Raw genomic sequence first — 21,431 nt, 5'->3', positions numbered from 1 at the left:
TATTTTTTTTTTTTTTTTTTTTTTTCCTCCCCACTTGAAATTGTGTTTCAGTTTTATAAAAGGAAGTACCGGAGCTTATCTTATTTAGGGCTTCGGTGTAATTTATCTTAAAAATTGAGAAGCACCGGAACCGGGTACTTCTCCCATCTTGTTTAGCTCCAAGAATAGAATTGTGTATGAATCTTTTAACAAAATGTAAATATGGAGGATTCGTCGAATCTTCACAGAAAAATATTACAGTGAAAAAGATTGAAATATTATAGCGAAATAGATTATTTCCAGCTTTGATATGCCTATTTCTTAGTTTGCTACCAGATTAAAATTTCCATCCAAAAAGGAAGAGTGTTATATAGATAAGCACAAAGAAGAATAAATGCAACTGCTTAAATCGCTATTATTACAGGTGAAACCTGAAAGCTTCTTATACGTTTAGCAGGAAAATATTTCCCCTCTCAGTATTTCAGAAACCCCAGATTTCTTTTGAAGTAACAACAATTCTACCTGATATGAAAGAACGTTTAGCAGCTTTAATAACTTGATCACTGCTGAGCAGGTTGGTTTAACTGATTGCGGGAAAACATGTGATGTGTTTTAACAGGAAACTTCCTGGAAGGCTTTCTCATTTTGTATTCTTCTTCTCGGAGAACTGGCTAGTGCTCATACTCTACACAGGGAAAATCCCGAAGACGCGAATTACCAGTGTTCAATGGTCTTGTCCATTTTGAAGAGCAAGAACATAAATTATAAGGCATTTCTCCCGCCTGCCTTCGTAGTAATAGTGGTCAGCAAGCTCGACGCGAATTCGAGTCCCGGCGAGGGCAATGCTCATTTTTCATCTCTTCCGCTTCAAAAATACCTAATGTGTCTACAGTGGCGCCCAAACTAAAAAAGGTAGTGGATGATGATGCTCCACCACCAGGATTTGGCGATTGGGTCCCCTAAACCCCAGTCGCCCTTTAAAAGGGGGAGTATATAAGGTATTTCTCCTGCCTTCTTAGCATGCCTTAGAAGTGTAGTGGTCAACACGCTCGGCGCGTATTCGAGAGGCTCGTTGTTCGAGTCCCAGTGAAGGCGTTGCTCATTTTTCATTTACCCTGCTTCGAAATAACATAATGACACTACAAAATAACTAATATAATGAGGAAGACTTGAAGATATTTCTTTGGAATATGATTCGCACATAGTTTTATTGCAAAAACTACTTGTGTTCATTACAAGGAATTATAATTTGATTTCTACCCACAAAAACAAATTGCTAATGTTTTACATTTTATTTTTATTGCTGCATCATAAAAATAATTGGCATCTATCTTTTAAATATTAATTCAAAAAATATTTACATCTTGTATGTACTTACTTCTCTAGTTAAAAATATTAAATGATGTATGTTTAGAGACTACATTTCATAAAGGTTGATGTAATTCTTTATAGATATGTTTATATATAAAGAAATAGTTTCTTTTCTTCAGTAATAGGAGTGGCATCAGCGTATCAAAAGCAGAACAACTGGTACACTTAAATAAAGTTCTACCTACTGTCAATTCATGTAAATTATGAATTTGACATAATTTAAAATCAAAACCGAAAAATTGCTTTAAAAATATAGTTAAATTAAATAAATATAGAAAATATTTTCATGAATCTCTACGAAAGCCTTTTTAAAATTACAGTCTGTAATCGTTTGTTAAATCCTCATTGAATTATTTCAGCTATTAGGAAGGGCCTTAGTAAAGGTTAAGAATTAAACTATCTTAACTGAAAATCCAATACCAATTAATATCCTTCCTTTCTAACTGAACAACGTTTCAAATTCTTGTTTCTTTCTTTGATGACCAGCTTGTCTTTTGGCATTGTAAATTCATCATAATTTATTAGTTGTTAATTTGCATCACCAAGAATAAAATATATGTTTAGATATTATTATTATTTCGTTATTGTAGCTTCTAATCCTTCTGATCTGAACTTATAGCCAGATCAGATCTGTGGCTTTTATCGTGGCCAAGAAGCAAGGACTGTAACTGTCGTTGGCTTAGGCCAACAGTACGAGTTTGTCCAGCTCCACCAGATTTTCATGGAGAATGCCCTGAGGAATCTGTTCTCATCATTTCCTACCTTTCTCCCTTACCACCAGTCTCTTGAAAGGAATTTATGTATGATAGTGTTTTCCATACCACAAAGACACTATATATTTACAAACACCCATGCCTTCTCCTGGATTCGATCCCGCACTCAAGGGATAGGGCAGAACAGGGCGCTGTCATTGTTTTACTAATCTTTTGAACTATGAAAGTGGACTTAAGAACTCTTACGAAAGCTACTATGTTTTATTTTAAAAAATGTGAAAACTGTTTTGTATGTTTAATAAGCAGAAAAAATAAATATGCAATAATAAACACACTTGTAAGTGGACAACATTCCTGAACTTGTAAGACTAAATTGGATACATTATTAACTGCTGTGGATTAAGACATCATTTTCAAACCGCCATTTTGTTTTCTAACTCTTCCTATTTGCCTTTTTTTTTTTTTTTTTTTTTTTGTGAGTGTGCTGTTTACATTTATTCTTTTGTTGGACTAAGTTGTTTCTGATATTTTTATGTGTTATTAAGTTCAATTTTGTATAACGACTTGTATGAATGCCAGCATGGTTTAAATCAGGACGTGGAAAGTACATATTGGCCATTTTGCTAGCGCTATATAATTATACCACTTAAGAGAGCTGACTTACAATGAAAAACATTATTTTAGCATTCGTTAAATATTTATTGTATTTTTACTACCAACAGTTTCTCATTTTGTGCTACTCATTACATTTTTCAGAAATTTGGCTATTGGTCTTATTTGCTGTAGTCTTGTTTCTTTCAGCACTGGAAAGTAATCACAACTTTTATTCCAACATATAATAATTCCCACATTTATATTTTTTATGGACTGATTTGGTGATTTATTTATTTTTTTCCTACTTCCCCAGTGATATTTACTTTGATAGCTATACATCTAAAGGATATACATATATTATAATGTTCTAGCTAAATTGAAAGTTCTTAGCAGCTAGAATACCTATGAATTGTGTGGCGAATTATCACCAAGTTCAAGTGGCAAAGACAAATCCAAAGAAGGGTTAAATTACCCTTTTATTCAACTCTGTAATGATTCACACATGGCTCTTCTTGGGCTTATAGGAAGACTCTACTTGGGCTTTAACGTAAGATAAAAATAAGAAACTGATCTAATGCTACCTAAACTAAAACTAGCCGAAGCTGTTCAGAAATAATTAACAGAGTTGGTCCTTATTCAAGCTCACTGGCAAATACAAGTAGGCACGTAACAATACGGCCGAACGTAGTAGAATTTGGCTTAAAACAAAGACTTGGCTAGAAGACAGAACATGCTCTAACTTTTAAGCTCTTCTCCTGAAGTGGATCGTCATTCATATTAGAGGTCCTTTATCAATCCATTTCACATTTCTCTTTGGGTTTAAAAGTCGAAACAATTTAATTCGACAGAGTGGAAAGACTTATGCACCTTTGCACAGTAGGCTCTTTAGAGTAGTAAACATGTAAAAATTTTGTCATGAAAAATCCTATCACACATTTTAAGCAATTATAAGCATTTCATTCTATCTTGGAAAATAATACACTAATAATTCTTGAAGATGCAGTAGATGAAAAAAAATATAAATAATATTTAGAAGTCCTTGCTATATTTTATGTTCGGCTGGGATTGAACCTGTACAAAAAATTCACCTGAACCTTAACTAACACCACATGGCTACTGAGCATGCTGCAAAAATAAGTAAACATCCGAAGTTGAAAACTTCACCATTCACTGTTGTGATTGGATGGTTCTCGGTTTTTTTGCGAGGCTGTAGGATGGTATAATCATAGTTCCCAGTTTGCTTTATGTCTTGAGTGCGTTTATCAGTTATTGTAAAATTCATGAGTAAATCGCAGAAATTTGGAGTCAGTGGGTTTCATATTCAAACCATTATGAATTAGTGTTTCTTGTAAAACAAGGAGCACTGGTGATGATATGGAGTGCTTTGTTTTGGAATTTTTTTGAGTGTTAATCTATTGTTTCTTGCATCATCAGCGTATAATAGAATAGGTCCAACTGATTGTAAGTATGGAATTTTCTTTGTATTAAGATTAAACTGGGCAATTTCTTCCAATTAATGGATAAATACTCAATAAAGCTTTATCTCTGGCTTCAAATTACGTGAGATTTAAAGGTGAGTTTTTCATCCAAGATTACTCCTCAGATACTTTATCCTGGTGTCACAGGATATTACTGCTTCATCTAGTGTGATGTCTTGATAGTGTTGTCTTGTGAAATATCTTTTAAAATAGATGGCAGATGATTTTGTTGCGTTGATCTTCCATCCGTTAAACTATGGGAAGATTATATTAAAGGTATCTTGAAGTTTCTTCTCAACAATTTGTGGATTGAGTGAATTACAAAAGATGGCAGTATTGTCGGCATAGCAAGAGATTAAGGCATTGGGTATATCATTAATGAAGATATTGAAGAGCAGAAGTGCCAAGATTCACCCCTGGGACACTTCAGCTTTAATTTGTCTGATTAATTATCATGTGCGGTTTTGTCTTTAATTCAGAGTGGAAGGTTTTTTGATTTAGATAATTTGAGATGAGGTCTATTAAGCTTGGTGGCAGATAGTGAGAGTAAGTAGGATAAGGAGGTCATAATGCCAAATCTTATCAAACGCTTTAACTACATCCAAAAAGAGACCTGCAGCTATTTCTTATTAAAGCATTCTCCTATGAACTCGACTATCCTAGAGATTTGTTGGGTTGTGGAGAATCAGCTTCTGAAACCAATTTGGTGGTCACATATGGTATTTTCCCGAGATGAAACTGTTAAATCTAATTACAATTACACTTCCAAATAATTCAGTAAAGCAGGCAGGAGGCTGATAGAGCAATACTCATGTACTTTGAGTTGTTTTGGGTTCATATTTATTAATTTTGTGTGCATTTTTCGACATGGCGTCAAACAAAAGTTTTAAGAGCGGTTATAAATAAGATATTTCAAACCATTATACTGATTATACTCATGCTGAACCGCATCAAATTCTGATAGATTTATTGAATAAGGAATATTATGATCAAGTTGATTTTATTAATGTGCTAAACTTTCAGTGGAATTTGCAGAACTCTATCAATTATATTCGAAAAATGTGTGATGACTTCCTAAAAAAGAAGCTTCCCCAAGAGAATGCAAGTCAGTATAAGAGCTGTACTGGATTTGTTATTGCCACATTATTATTGTACTGGAAGTTATTGCCATGCAAGACGAGATTAAAATATTGGAAAGAAGTGTGAATTTTTCAGGCATGTAATAAGTCTAATGTAAATTCATGTGCTAATATTCTTAAGGACGGTGTTAATTGTGGTGAACATTCTAGTATGGTAGGTTCTATGAAAAATTATGATGTTGGTGTTGAAATTTCCAATGTTGCATGCTGTAGTAAAAATTATGATTTTGATAATAGAAGTAAAATTTTAAATGTTCCTAGTTCTAGTAAAAATTCAGATGTAGCTGTTAAGTGCTCAAAATTCTAATGATACTGACTTTTAAAAACTATAAAATTTATGCAAATGCTGTGAAAGAAGGTTTGCCTAAAAATTTTAATACTGTGTGCAATTCACTCCCTGCCCCCCCCCAACAACATGGCCTTGTATACTACATTGAATGAAAGTGATGGTTTTGTTTGCCCACAGAAAACTTGATGCCTTGAGAAAAATCTTAAAAAACAACAGTAATAAAAATTCTAGAAATAAATTTATATTTTGGAAAATGATAATGTAAACAATCCTGAAAATGTTACTGGTGAGAAAATTGTAAATAATGATGTAGAAATTATTGCTATGGATATTCCAAAGGCACCCAGAATTAACCTATTTGTGTTGATACCACAGCTAAATTTTAGGGAATTTGTTAAGAAACTTAAAAGATAAGGTTAATGCTATTGTTACAGCCAGAAACAGAGGTGAATTTCTGAAATTTTTCCCAAATGATACCAGCTGATGATCACATAGAAACTATACAGTACTTAGAAGTGAATGGTATTCAACATTATGTTATGCATGCTGCAAAAACTAAACCAGTTATGGCATTTTGAGAGGATTACCTTGTAACACTCCTGTTGGTGATATCAAAACCTAATTCAGGAAAGTTTTAACGTAATCTAAATTTCTAATATGATTAAATTCACAGCACATTTCTCAGGCCACTGTTCCAGGTTCAGTTGGTTAACAAAGACAGAGCAGAAAGAATTTTTTATGTTCAAAATCTGTTCTTGTAACCTGGCCAGAAACTAAGTTCATGCATGACAAACCAAGACATAGCCAAAGCAATGTTCAGACAGCTAATCATGGCATAGCATATTGATGATACGGATGCAAGACAAGTAATGCACTTTCTGGAGTAATTCTTTATTACATTATTGCTAACTTTATTTAGTTCATGAAAAACACAGCATATCACTCTGGTTCCCCTTAGAAGCTAAGGTTGGTTGCACAGCTAGAGCTGTACTATCAAGTTTCTATTCTGAAGGAAGCATTTGATACATTGAATGAAGATCAATTACAAGATGCTTTGACTTTAATGAGGACTTCAATACACACCGATAATGAGGTATCGGCTGAAAAACAAGGTTAAATAACATAATTAGTAAGATGAACCTAGTTCATTTTAAATGTAATGAGCCTAACAATGTATTATGTTTAGAAGACAAAATTGTGTTTTAATCAACTGAATATCCATACAGAAAGAAAAAATTCTAAATAATGTACTGAAATTCAAGCTAAGATGGTTAAATGAATGACAGAAAAATCACATTCTGAAACTTCTGTGGAGCTTACAGAACCTGAAGTTTACATAGGAAGAAGTGATGCCAAATCTATTTTAGTTGTTATCATGAAAATAATGAAGTTTTTTTTTTTTTTTTTTTTTCCAAATGTGAACAGCCACCAGATAAAATAGCAATATTCTCCATCTCAATTCAGTGTCTGTGAACAAAAATTAATGAAGATAAGAAATGCAGGGTATAAAGAAATTGCTCTGGTTCATTGTTACAACCCAAGTTTAGATACCAATCAGGAATTTAAAAAATGTGTTTGTTTTAGAAATAATGTTTAAGTGCCACTTTAGTAATTCCTGTAGTAGCAAATGCTTTTATCATAGCTTTGTATAAATTATTTTATTTTGTAGGCTGTATTATTCAGTTAACTATTTAAGTGTGGAATTATTGATTATCTGATCAGTTACTTCATGAAATAACTGAATTACTCACAACAAAATACATATACAGTCCAAAGTCTGTAATCCGAAATGATCTATTATCCAGACCTCAAAGCCAAAACTTTCTTTTGTATGTGTTTATGCATGCACATAATGCATTTATGCATTCACATTTAATGTATAACAGCCCGTACAAGCTAGGCTAAAATTATCGTTACCGATAAGGCATTTCAGTTAATGTTGCAGACTACTGTGCCTTAATCTTCTAAATGGATCTGGCTTATTATTTTTTACAGACTGTTAGAGCAGTTTTAAAAAAACTTAGCTTGAACTTTCGATTATGTCAAAAAGAGTTTCCAATTCTGGAGCTGCCAAAGGATCTACAAAGCGAAAGAATGTTTCAATGTACCACTTCCGATAGTGAAGAAAGTGACAGAGAGGTTATTGAAAATGAAAAAATTTCAATTGACAAGTTAGTCAGTATTCTCGACACAGCAATTACAGGACTTGAACACTGGAACTTTGTAACTGAAGAAGAAATTATGTCTGTTTATGGAATTACAGAGAAAGTATTAGCACAAAAAACGAAGCAACTTAAACAACTTATATTGAAAGAAATGTTTAATAAAGTAAAGAAATAAATATTAAGCTTTTTTGTAAATTTTGATACCCTTTACATCATAATTGCTCTTTATTTCATAAATTACAGTTTCATATTTTTAATGGTATAATCTCTGCATGCCATCTTACCAGATTTAAATTGATGATCTATAATCCGGAAAAATCCCTAATCCGGAATTGCCGAAGTCCCGACGAGTCCAGATTACGGACTTTGTACTGTATTTAAAATTTTATATCACTATCTTTCATAAATAACTAGCTTATGTAGAAACAACATTTGCTATTATTAAATTCTGCCATGTCACACAATGGATGTCAAATAATTTTACCTTTTATATGTAAAACTGTCATTATTTTTAATGTTTCTATTAATAAGAGCTGAAAACCTTAATTTGCAAACTTCTTTCCAGTTTTGAAACTATAGCAGAGAGATCAAACAGTGATAATGTAGGTAATATACTTAATAACTGTACTGCATATCTAGTACCTATATTCATAATATATTCTGCCTTTACTGCAGTCAATTAGTTTTGCATTTTTAATATTTGTTCCGTAAATTTTCACAATAGATGATGTAAAGTTTATCCTAAGTTTTTAACAGCTATTTTTAGTTAATGATACTTCCCTATCCCTTCTAATTTCAGCTTACAATTTCCTACCAGAATGTGTTTCTAATATTGCGTTTAATGCAAATAAGTAAGAGTGGTATTTAAATGAAAGTTCTACTGACTTCATTAGAGAGCCAGAGTTTCTGACTAGCGTGCATTCGCCTTTTGGCTACACTCTCTCTAAGCTATTACTATGTTCGGCCATAATTGAGGCCCTTGATAGCTTCGCCAGCTTAGTAGATATTTAGGGGCCAACTACTTAGAAATCTTGATAGCTTCGGCTATATCTTTTTAGTTAAGCATTAGTTAAGTTTGATTTCTTATTCCACGTGGATCTCGGAGCTATATGTTAAGTTCTTATTTTGAGAAATAAAGGGTAATTAACCCTTCTTGAGTTTTATGTTTCTGAACTAAAGCGATTATTCCTTTACCTGTTCATGAGGATCCAACACAATTAGCTGTTAGATAAAAGGTTGGAACATCAGAATGTTAATGAATTAATCTTACAAAATATGGATATGTTATAACATTTTATTATCAAATCTTAAGGATGCACAAAATTTGACTTTTAATTCAATTTTCTCACATCTACTACAGCATACCATTTTTTTTAGTTTTAAGAAATATTTAAAAAACACTTTTACACACCATTTACAGCAGAAGCTTCACCTAAAAATACCTTCTCAGAAATACTCAGGATAAAATATACTGCTTTATACAAAATTACGATCACAATATAAATTAAACATCTCTTTTAGGCAAAATGCAAGCTACACTACACAACTCCATAAGATGAGCAAAAAGTATAAAAATGAAAACTGATGTGAAAATAATATATTATAATTATAAAAATAACTGACAGAAAAATGTCCATGCACAGGATGGTCCAAAAATTATCAAGCACATTTCACATTTGAATTGTGCAGCACGTATAGACCTCGTGTGAAAGTTACTTGATGTTTAAAATTTTGTTTTGTAAAACTGTTTTAAATCGTCTTTCCAAATAACAATAGACATATACATACATCATCATAGATTACCCACACGAAACTTGAATACTTTACATACAGCAGTGTATGCTTCTGATACAATATATGGGGGGTAATATTGAATAATAATGGTATGATCTTATTTCATCATCGGTTATCAGTCTGTTGTGCTGTAACAGGTAATGCAGAAACTATTTCTAACTGATTTGTCTTGCATTTGTGGCAGAGTTTGCCAGTTGTTCCTTTTTCAGATTCAAAATCAGTTCTTTAATTTCATTTCTTTTTTCTCTTATCCTATTTTTGTCGAACCAGTTTGATAAGTCTGGCATTGGATTTTTAAAGTTGAAAGGATTCTGAAAAAGTAAAATTATTTACAAAATAATAAGAATATATTTTTAGCATGACATTTTTTTTAAAATATTTTATTAGTATATATATCTTTTTAAGTTTCATTTCATATGAAAAGTGAAGCTCTAATATCATGGTGACAATATGAAGTCATAAACATCACCAAAAATATTTTATATAATTATATAAGCATAACCTTAGTGTACAATGCTTTGTTTTGTAGACTTTTTAATAAAAAATTTGTGGTAATCTTAAGCCAATCAATTAGCATCATTTTGCTTATTTTCACTCATATTTGGGTACAGAATCTAAACAAATACATTTCAAACAATAAATGCAAGGTAAATAAAATGGATGAAATGGTAATATAAATTGAATGTGCTGAATAAAAATATACCGACAAGCTAACCCCCACAGGTGAAAACTAGCTTATACAATAGAGGAAAAGAAAATTTATGCAAATATTTCTTAATTTTCAGAATTCGGAACCTAGTGCTATAGACTGGGGGTAAGATACAAGGAAATCTGATTTATAAATTAACCAAAAATCAGCTAATCTTCATGCAATAAAGCATACAGTAAAAGACCTTTTCTGACTTGCTATCAAAAGTTATATAGCAAAACAAAACTCAACTTTCAACAGTTGATGCAAAATATCATTCAAATGACTTAAAAAAATTTGCATTCAAAGATATTCTGTGTTTAAAATAAACATTTTGAAAAACAAATACACACCTGAAAGAACTTTTCAAAATTCTCCAATAAATATACTCCACAGTCATGCATATTTGTCTGCTGAGGACATCTCATTATATACTCATTCATAGTATGGCGGTCAAAAATTTTTCTACTTCCTTTCTTTGAAGTCCATTCTACATTTAAATAGCTGTACAAATGAAACAGTTACAAAATCAACAATTACAGATGATATTCATTAGGAAAAGGAAGTACTGACATATAATCATACACTAAAACACAGTTAAACAGCGTTTAAAAAGAGGTTTTAAAATATGAATTTCTTGTGTATGGATTTTCTTATTTTCTTGAAAAATAATATCTGGAAAACTGAATAAGGTAACTTTTGATGAATATATATTTATCTAAATGTATGTAGTAAAAAAAAAAAAAAAATTGATTTAGTTTTCCAAATTTAAAGAAAGAAAGTACTTAAGTTTCAAGACTTCAAAAGAAGTTTTGATGAATGATTTAGATTTTCAGGATTCTTATACATAAAAAAAGTTCAAGCAAAACAGAAACGGGGTGTAATGTTACCAGCTAAATGACCTGAATTCATTTCTAGGCTAATACAGCTTTAACCATATACAGAACAAAATATACAATAGTTACATTAAGGCTAAAAAAAAAAAAAAAAAAAAAAAAAAAAAAAAAAACCCTTTTCTTACAACAGAGCAAGCAAAGACCCCCATCCATTTCTTTTACTTTTTAATGCCCTCTCAACTGTCCGACACCTACAACAGGGAAATACAAGAGCTGAAATCAACTCATAGTATTAAAAATAACTAGGTTTTGATTCATGTATTTCAGAATGAAACTGCATCGTTTCAATCATAGAGTTTTCAGTAAGTGTTACTCCATAATATATTAGATGGATTATCTAAAGCAGTGCAGCAAAATTCCACTGCAAAAAGCTGAGATAAGACACGATTTTTTTGGCTAACTTTACTTGTAAGTTAGAAAAGCTATGAAAAATATTAAAATTTCATACATTTTACAAAATATTATGTTAATAGAAATGCAACATATAATTCTATATTCTTATATTAATAAAATTTGCATTAATTTTAGAAATCCTGAGCAAATGCTGAAAGTTGGTAAATAAATGACTAATGAATTTGTTAACCAATTTGAAGGATATTAAAACAATTTTTATAAATTAATGAAATTATTTTGCAATGAATTTAATACTGTTTCGAAATTTCCACCCGTGGTAAGATAGCTTCCCAGTAAAGCAGATTTAGGGTTGCCAGAAAATGGCAAGGAAAGGCAAGGTCGCCACATTTGGCGACAAAACTGTTGATATGCCATAGATGGATGAAGAACCTGCTGGAACGAATTCTTACTGGTTTGGCCCAGAATGTTCTCAAACACAAGCTAAAAGCTATATAAATCCTGCTGGTACATGGAGAGGCAGTTGTCATTCAGTCAGTGAGTGCAGAGCAGAGTCGGGAGCTGTACTCTGGTGCTTTGCCATGAAGCTATCTTGACCATTATAGCCTGTCGCCGATTGTTTCAGGATGTTTATAGCAGTTCTTTGATGACTGTAAACGTGTTATTGAAGCTGTCTTGAATAATACTGGGTAATAAATTGTGTTTCGATACTTCATCAAGTGTCATTGTTATTCACTCCAAATCTGCGAACCCTTAACGTGTAAAGAAAAACGTAACAACTGGTGTTAGGAGTGGGATTTGAGGATGAATGCCAGTAACAAGGGTGATGGAAGAACAATTAAGAAAGCTTGTGATTGCCTTTGCTGCATTTCAAGAGGAAAGCCAGATATAATGACATGAAAGCTGGATATGAAGAGATGAAAGCCCAGATAAAAGAGATGAAAGCAGGAGAAGAAAAACAGATGGAAGTGGAGCAAAATAAGATTAAAAGCGTGCTCATGGAGCTTAGAAAGGATACTGGAGCAAAAATAGCAGCTATGGAAGACAATTTGAAGAAAAATTGAGAAAATTCTGGAAAGAAGTCGATATTTCGAAAGAAAACCAGACTGAGCCCAAGAATGAAACTGAAGATTTGAAGTTTCCCCCAATTTCTTCTCATATGGTGATCAAACCAAGCACATACGATGGAAAATCATAAGACCCAGTTTTCGATCATGGTCAAAACTAACAAGTGGGACTCCCACATGAAGGCTTCACAGTTGGCTGCATCACTCTGAGCAGATGCTGCAGACATCTTATGAGTCCTCTCCGAAGACCACATTTCAAACTTCAATACCCTCTCAAATGTGCTGGAACTGAGATTCGGGAAAATGTGTGAAAAGGACTGTAGCTGTCTGCAGTTTAAAACTTGCCAGGAGAAAATGATGGAAAGCCTTCAAGAACTGGCGACTGACTTGAGAGTTTGGCGCATCAAGCATATCCACTGTCCACCTGATGTCTGCCAAAATCTGGCCCTGATGCATTTCATTGATGCAGTCAAGGATGCAGAAATTCAGAAGGCTCTCAGATTGGCAGATCTGAAAGCCCTAAAATCTGCCTTGGTCTACACCATGAAGTTCGAGTCAGCTCAACAAGCGAGTCGAAGAGATTGCCATCCTATTAAAGTGGCTCAAATAGAAGATCGAAATTTTGATGTCGCAAAACTGAGAGAAGAAATAAGAGATTTTGGGAGGTGTTAAAAAGGCCGAATGAAAGCAATACTGAAAAGAAAATCATCAAGTACTGGAACTGCAGATTGGAAGGGCATCTCAGCAGGAACTGTCACGTGAATCAAGACTGGGAGGAAGCTCCCACAAAACAAAACCAAAGAAACTAAAATGTGGCAATCTCATGGGGCGGAGGTTGCCAGGCAGAGATGCAGCCCCTCTGAAAGTTCTTCAAATCTCTTCAATGAGTGGCAGAGATAAGACTTCGTCAAAGGATACGTGAATAAGTATGCTTGTAATATGATCATAGATACGGGAACAAATGTAACAATCGTGTGAACAGATGTAGCTTAGGAATTAAACAAAAAGTTGTGCTGGACTCCACCTTGTGTGAACTTACAAACAGTGACAGGTGATAAGATTCCAGTTGAAGGTAAAATTAACATCACCAATGCCTTTGGAAATGAGACCTACCAGCACTTGGCTTTTGTCGCCAACATCGCTGATGGATTAATACTCAGAACGGACTTTTTGTGGAAATAACAAATAACAACAGAGGGAGTAACAACCTATTGGAGTAAGTGGAAAGGAATTACTCCATCACCTGTAATGAACTGCTGGCTATCGTAATGGCCATAGAACATTTCCATCATTATCTCTATGGCAGAAAATTCTTATTACGAATCGATCATGCTTCCCTAACCTGGCTATTGAATTAAAAAAATCCTGAAGGACAAATGGCCAGATGGATTCAGACTCCAGGAATATGACTTTGAGATAAAACACCATAAAGGCTCCTCCCATAGAAATGCGGATGCTTTATCCAGGAAGCCTTGTCCTGCAGACATTGTTCAAGAGCCAAGGGTAAGTATGGGTTGGTAAATCCATCAAATAACATTTTCAGCATCCGCTGATCCAGATTCTTGGAGTGATGAAAAATTTAGAGAAGACCAATTAGTGGATTTTGACATTAAGCGAATAACAGAACTGAAGGAATCATCCAGTACAAAACCCAAGTGGCAGGACATTTCCATCTTCAGTCCAACAACTAAAAGGCACTGGGCTCCCTGGGATTCACTCCACTTCCAAAATGGAGTCTTATAATGACTATGGGAAAGAAACGATGGAACTAATAAAAAGATGGCAGCTGCTGCTTCCTCAAAACTGAATATCTGATGTTCTGAAGGAAATACACAGCAACTCAACAGAAGGGCATTTTGGCTATATGAAGACACTAAACAAGGTTCAAGAGTTTGTCTTCTGGAGTTCAGCAAGAATTGATGTTGAGAAGTGGTGCCGATCTTGTGGTGCTTGTGCAGCCAAGAAAGGGCCGAAGGGATGTAGCCGAGGAAGGCTGCAGTGCTACAATGTAGGAGTGCCTTTCGAGTGAATTGCTCTCGACATGCTTGGACCTTTTCCATGGATGACAATATATGCATCCTCATTGTCAAACTCTACGAAGTGATCTGGAGCTTAACCAGTTTCAGACCAAGAGGATGTCATGACAGCTAAAGTTTTACAGAAATGGGTGTCCAGATTTGGGACCCCCCACTCCACATTCATTCCGACCAAGGCAAGAACTTTATGTCGTCTGTATTCGAGGGACTCTGCAACTTATTGGAAATCAAGAAAATGCAGACGACCCTGTTACATCTGCAGTCCGATGGCATGGTGGAGAGGTTTAACCATACAATCCTAAACCACTTCTCGCTCGTGGTTTCCAAGAACCAAGATGACTGGGATCGCAATCTGCCCCTGTTCCTGCTTGCTTACTGTAGCGCTGTCCACGAAAGCACCGGCTATTCTCCATCACAGATGCTCCTCGGTCGTGATCTCCATCTGCCAAGTGACCTACTCTTCAGCCACCCCCCGGATGTACATTCCTCGTCTGAGGAGTATGTGCAGGACCTCCAGGCCCAGTTGGAAACAGTACACAGGTTTGCTCGAGAGCAGATCAACATCTCGATGGACAAGATGAAGAAGAGATACGATGCAAGAGCCACTGAATATCAATTCCAGGAAAACGACAATGTGTGGCTTTGGAATCTGAGTTGCCGTAAGGGTGTTTCTCCAAAACTGGAGTCGCACTGGGAGAGTCCCTATACAGTCCTCAACAGGCTGAACGATGTTGTGATACGGATCTGTAAATCTGTCAATTCCAAACCTAAGGTATTCAATATGACAGATTAGCCCCATACTATGGCCACAGTACCTAGTGCTTCTCATTCTTAGGAGTACCCATAATTCTTATGCATTAATTTTCTTACCTAATTTCTATGTAATGTTTGTACGTAGTTACTTGTAAATTGTGTAAATATTTGTTTGTTTATTACGTTTTGGTTGTATCGAATCTGGCTTCTGACCAATGATTGTACTGCCCAAGACATGCAGTACTTGGGAGGGGGCAGTGTTATGAAATGCCCAGCCATGATAAGATAGCCACAGAGCAGGTTTGGGGTTGCCAGGAAATGGTGAGAAATTGTCCATTTGGCGATATGCCATAGACGGATGGAGAAAGCCCAGAATGTTCTCGAATGCAAGCCAAAAGCTATATAAACCCTACTGGTTTGTGGAGAGTCAATTGCCATTCAGTCAGTGAGTGCCTACTCAAGTCAGTTAAAAGTCAGTGAGCAAGTGTTTTGTAATCTAGTGCCGAGTTGGTCATCAAATGCAACGAGAGTCTCTTAAGGGGTCATAATTCCTTTAAACCAAGAAAATTTTTGATTTTTTGAAAAAAAATATATGTTACAAACCCGATTCTTTCTGCGCAGTTTAAAAAAAAAACCCCAAGCAAAAATTGTACAATTTCATGAGCTATGAAGGAAAATGTATCAGCTGAACTAATGTAAACAAAGTTTAAAGGTCCAAGCGAAAAGCGTCAGCAGTTTCTACTCGAAGTGTTATGTGGCAAGCCTAATGATTTATTTTTTAATGATCTATTTATGGAGTAGCAATGTTATTTCTCAACTCTTCGGTAGTTTGTTTACATTCTTAACCGTTCTTGCGTTTTATTTTTATTTCTCTTTTTTCCTTTCATTTCATTATATTTTAGTAGCGTTTCATATCACTCCACTTGTTATTTCCGTCACTCCGATCATTCAGTTGTGATTTTAGAACAGTTTGTGGGTGAATTTAAATATAATTGTAAGTTTTTAAAGCATTTTATTATCTTACTGTGCACTGCTCCGTAAAATGGCTGATAATGCTTATAAAGGTGCTTCTGGAAAGCATTAAAAAAATGCGCCGATTTCATGGAAACTAGTTCACGAGAACTGGTAAACCGACAGTTTCAAATGAAATAAATAATGGATTTTCTATTTCTTCCCCAAACCAAGCTGTTATTTGTGAAACTACAGCTGCACATAGTTTCCCTGGAAATTTAGATGAACTAAATATAAGTGCTTCTTGTAAAAAGTTAAATGTAACAGACATTGATTTTGAGAGCAATCAATTTGATGGCAACATGATTGTTGATAAAAATATTCTGTGTTCTTTTTTGGAAGAAAACACTCTGTGTAAGGTATGCCATGGTAAATTAAAATTTACTGCAAAAAGATCTGCAGGTCTGTGTTCCAGAATGATCTTGACATGTCAAGGATCCAAAAATGTTGTGATGACAAGCAACACTAAACTTGCTGGGGAGAAAAGGAACATTGCAGAAATTAATCGTCGTATTATTTATGCAATGCGTTGTATTGGTCAAGGTCTTGAACCATTGAAAACATTTTGTGGAATAATGGATTTAGATCCTCCTGTGATGCAAAAAACTTATGACAGAATCTATAAGTTAATCAATAACGCAACAAAAATGACTGCAATTGAAAGCATGAAAAATGCAGCAGAAGAAGAAGTATCACTCAGAAATTCTACAGACATAAGTGTAAGTGGTGATGGCACCTGGAAAACAAGAGGCCATACATCTCAGATTGGTGTATGTACGGTTATTGGTGCTGAGAGTGGAAAAGTTATTGACGTAGAGGTTTTATCTGTAGCATGTAAAGGATGTGAATTGTGGAAGGGTCCTCGATCTGGTGAAACCTTTGATGAGTGGCAGAAAACCCATTCTCGCACTTGCAGGAGAAATCATTTTGGTTCATCTGCCAAAATGGAAGCTGACGAATGGTTAAAATTTTTCAGAGGTCTCAAAGCGCAAGGGGTGTGAGATACATCAATTATATTGGTGATGGTGATTCAAAAACATTTCTTTCCATAACAGAAAGCAAACCATATGAAGGTGTGACTGTGTCAAAACTAGAGTGTGTAGGGTACATCCAGAAGGGGATGGGCACTCGCTTACGTAAACTTAAAGCTGATTATAAGGGACGAAAGCTTTCAGATGGCAAAAATCTATCTGGAAAAGGTCGACTTACAGATAGTGCAATCAGCCGACTGTCATTGTATTATGGAAATGCAATTCGCCAACATGCAGATTCACAAAAAGATATGCGAAATGCTATCTGGGCTTTGCATTTTCATACTCGATCTACAGACAGTGACCCATTACATACTTTTTGTCCAACTGGTGAGTCCTCATGGTGCAAGTACCAAACTGCTTCGGCAAAAGGGGTTGTGAATGATTTTCATCAAGAAACCTTACCACTGGCAGTCATGGATGTGATCAAACCAGTTTTCAACTCACTGTCACATCCAGACCTCCTAAAACGCTGTCTTGGAGCTCATACTCAAAATCCAAATGAGTCACTGAACTCCTTGATTTGGCAAATATGTCCAAAGACATCTGGTAGTGGCAGAATCATCTCAGAAATAGCAGTTCATGAAGCAGTTACTCTTTTTAATGATGGTAGAAAGGGTAGATTATGTACTCTGAGATACCTGAATACCCTGGAATTAATTGCGTTACTGCACAATTCAGGAGTGACTATAAACGTGTAACTTCTTCGAAAAAATGAGTAATAGCTCGTACGATTGATGCTCATCGCACCAAGCGTCATGCAAAACTGCATGAAATTAAAAAGACTCATAAAGCTGAAAGAGTATCATACCTTTCAGGAGCATTTTAATGCTAATAGTGTGTGTATAATTATTATGCGATGAATCTGTATTGATATATTTTGTGCATTTTTGCTATTCGGTGTAATTTCACATCACGACATGAATTGTCGTGTTAGTGTGAATGTTGTGTAAACAGTTGAAATTTCTATCAAATACAAAATAAGTATAGAAAACGATATAAGTTTTTCATTTTATATAAAATTAAGGTGCAATAATAATGGTTATTAGGTAATATGTGGTGAAAGAAACTTTAAAGTCATTTTTCTCAAAACATGATTTTTCATTATTGCGTGCATCATAACAACTGAAAGATTCAATATATTCTAATGAAAGTTGTATCACAGATACAATATGTAATTTGCTACAACCTGAATCTAAAATTTGCAATTTCCATTTATATTTTGTTATTTTTCTGGGTTCTCAAAGTAATAAAAAGTATGCTATTTTCAGTAACATAAAACCACTGTTTTTAAAAAAGATAAAATTTATATATATTTAAAATTTTAAAAGTTCAAAATTATAATAAGACTATAATAAATATATTACAGGTGAAAATATTTTGAAAAAGCATATAATTTAAGAGTAATCTTGCGCGCAAGCTGATACAGTCAAAAGTCGTTAATCCGGACTCGTCGTTAATTCGGCGATACCGGATTATAGATCATCATTTTAAATCTGGTAAGATGGCATGCAGAAATTACAAAATTAAAAATATGAAACTGTAATTATGAAATAAGGAACAATTATGATCTAAAGGGTATCAAAATTTACAAAAAGAAAAAGCTTAATATTTGTTTACTTTATTAAACATTTCTTTCAATGTAAGTTGTTTTGTTTCATGTGATAATACTTTCTCTTTAATTCTATTAAACAGACATAATTTCTTGTTTAGTTACAAAGTTCCGCTGTTCAAGTCCTATAATTGCTGTGTCGAAAATACCGATTAATTTCACAATCAAGATTTTTTCGTTTTCAATAACCTCTGTCACTTTCTTGACTATCGGAAGCGAATTATAATGACGAGGAACTTGTCTTAAATCATATCAAAGACAGAGTACATGGAGATGAAATACTACATTTAGTAAGGAATTATAAGCCAAATAAAATAAAAACATCTGCCTTGAAGATAAGGATAGTGCTGACAGATCAACTTCCAATTCATTGCGCGGCGTTCTCCCCGCCGAGCAGCGTGAAATTGATAAACAGATTTCAGATTTCAAAACATACTTTCGCTTTAGATCCTTTACATATTAGCAAATATATATCGGAAATTCTATTTGATATAATCGAAAGTTCAAGCTTACTTTTATAAAATTGCTCTAACAGTCTGCAAAAAATAATAAGCCGGATCCAATTCGAAGATTAAGGAACAACACTATTTGAAACATTAACTGAATTAGATAATTTTAGCTTAGCTTATACCGTCCGTTATACATTAAACACGCACGCGCATATTCGCAATCGTAAAGGTCTTACGCGCACACGTAGACGCCTATGCGCGTGCGTCAATGCGACGCAGGCGCAGAAAGTTTGTAGCTTTGAGGTCCGGATTATAGATCATTCCGGATTATGGGTGTCCGAATTAACGACTTTTGACTGTATTACATTTCCAAATTACATAAAGTGCCATATAGTGTTCAGCATTAATTTTTTTTTTTTTTTTTTTTTTTTTTTTTTTTTTTTTTTTTTTTTTAATAAGCTTAGTCACATTTTCAGACAGAGTAGTAGTTTAAGGGTCTTTTGTAAAAAATTTATTTGTTTCCTGTTTATATATTATGAGATACAGTAGTTTGAAATGGTCCAATTTACTCGACGTTTTAGCCTTTTAAGGGAGGTACGCCCCCTTAAAGGCCGTTTCCACTTGGGTTTATCTGAGCTAATGAACACAACTAACGTAGTCGACCCATCTCCAAAACCAGTTTTTTCCCATAGGGCAGCAAGTTGAAAAATTTGAACTGCAGGCACAGCGGAGCTAGTTGACACATGGAACTGGGAAACAACGCTTTAGTGTATCATGAGTCAGTGCATCATCGAGTTTTATCTGAAAGTGTGCTGAGCTCCAAGAATGAGCACACCCAGTCAGAAGCTGTACTTTAGTGCATCACGAGTTGTAGCGTGGAGAATTTCGAGAGTACGTACAGTTAGTTCTGAGAACAACCAAGCAGTCGGGAGCTGTACCCTGGTGTTTTGCTGTAAAGCTGTCTTCACCGTTATAGCCTGAAGGCTGTGTCACTGATTGTTTCAGGGTGTTTATAGCAGTTCTTCGACGACTGTAAGTATGTTATTGGAGCTGTCTTGAATAATACTGGCTAATAAATTGTGCTTCAATACCTCATCAAGTGTCATAGTTATTCACTCCAAATCTATGAACACTTAACGTGTAAAGAATAATGTAACAATATTTAATAAAAAGAATTTTGTGATCTTTCTTTAAATAAAGATTTAAAATTTTGAATTAGGTCATCAAAATGTTTGAAAAGTATATCTATTCCCACCTTATAAATATCTCCAAGATGATATATTGTGTTTGCGGAATAATATGTAATTATAACCCCACCCAACACATGGTATCCAACACTGTTTTTGTGACACTTTTTTCTCATTAACCTTTATATGGAACAACTGCATCTTCTAATTAAAGTTTCAAACCATAAATTAGACCAACTTATTAAGCTAAATTTCTTGAAATTTTTACTTACTTTCAATTAAAATTAAAAAAAAAACAACAAGGTATTATTTCTTGAAAATTGAGTTCTAAATCTAGAGTCTGAATTAATAAAATATACACTCCTAAAAATGTATCTGTAAACCTACCTAAATTTCAGCTTATAAATTCTACAAAAGTTAGATTTCACTGCCTTTCAGTATGCACATGAAAAATGGCGAGATAATTAGTCTAGTACTCACAATAAAACTAAGTTGACAGAAAAGGAACATAACAGTTTAATCTACCATATCTTTTTATTTTTTCAGAAATTACACAGAAAAAAGGGGAGATAAAGAAAAGAAAAAAGGGAATTAAAGCAAATTTTACTAATATGCACCAAACAAAATAATAAAAGAACTAAAGATAATATATCCATCAAATACTTTTTCGATAAATTAAATATGCTGAACAACCAGTTCGGAAAATTATTTGAATAGCATCTATCAAGTTGTTATTGAAAACTCAGACAAATGTCTCATTTATCTAACAGAAGAATTTTTGTGCTCAGAATTAAAATTTTTTCATTCCTTGTTTTCACTTTTTCGGTC

The 21,431-nt window shown here is 34.1% G+C and overlaps 1 protein-coding gene across 1 annotated transcript in view; it reads right to left on the bottom strand.

Moving 5' to 3' along the window:
• Positions 1 to 21,431, bottom strand: part of LOC146993124 (sentrin-specific protease 6-like) — a 180,513-nt gene that overhangs the window by 16,109 nt on the left and 142,973 nt on the right. Inside the window, exon 11 of the mRNA XM_085807767.1 lies at positions 10,564 to 10,714. Coding sequence (XP_085663893.1) covers positions 10,564 to 10,714 — 151 coding nt within the window. The remainder of the gene's footprint in view (positions 1 to 10,563; positions 10,715 to 21,431) is intronic.

This window comes from Stegodyphus dumicola, chromosome X1 (assembly GCF_044657685.1).
Source record: "Stegodyphus dumicola isolate Sdum_Otavi_A_Nest chromosome X1, ASM4465768v1".
Taxonomy (NCBI): Eukaryota; Metazoa; Arthropoda; class Arachnida; order Araneae; family Eresidae; genus Stegodyphus; species Stegodyphus dumicola.
The sequence above is the reverse complement of the archived record's forward strand: the minus strand, read 5'-3'. Positions and strand labels throughout refer to the sequence as shown.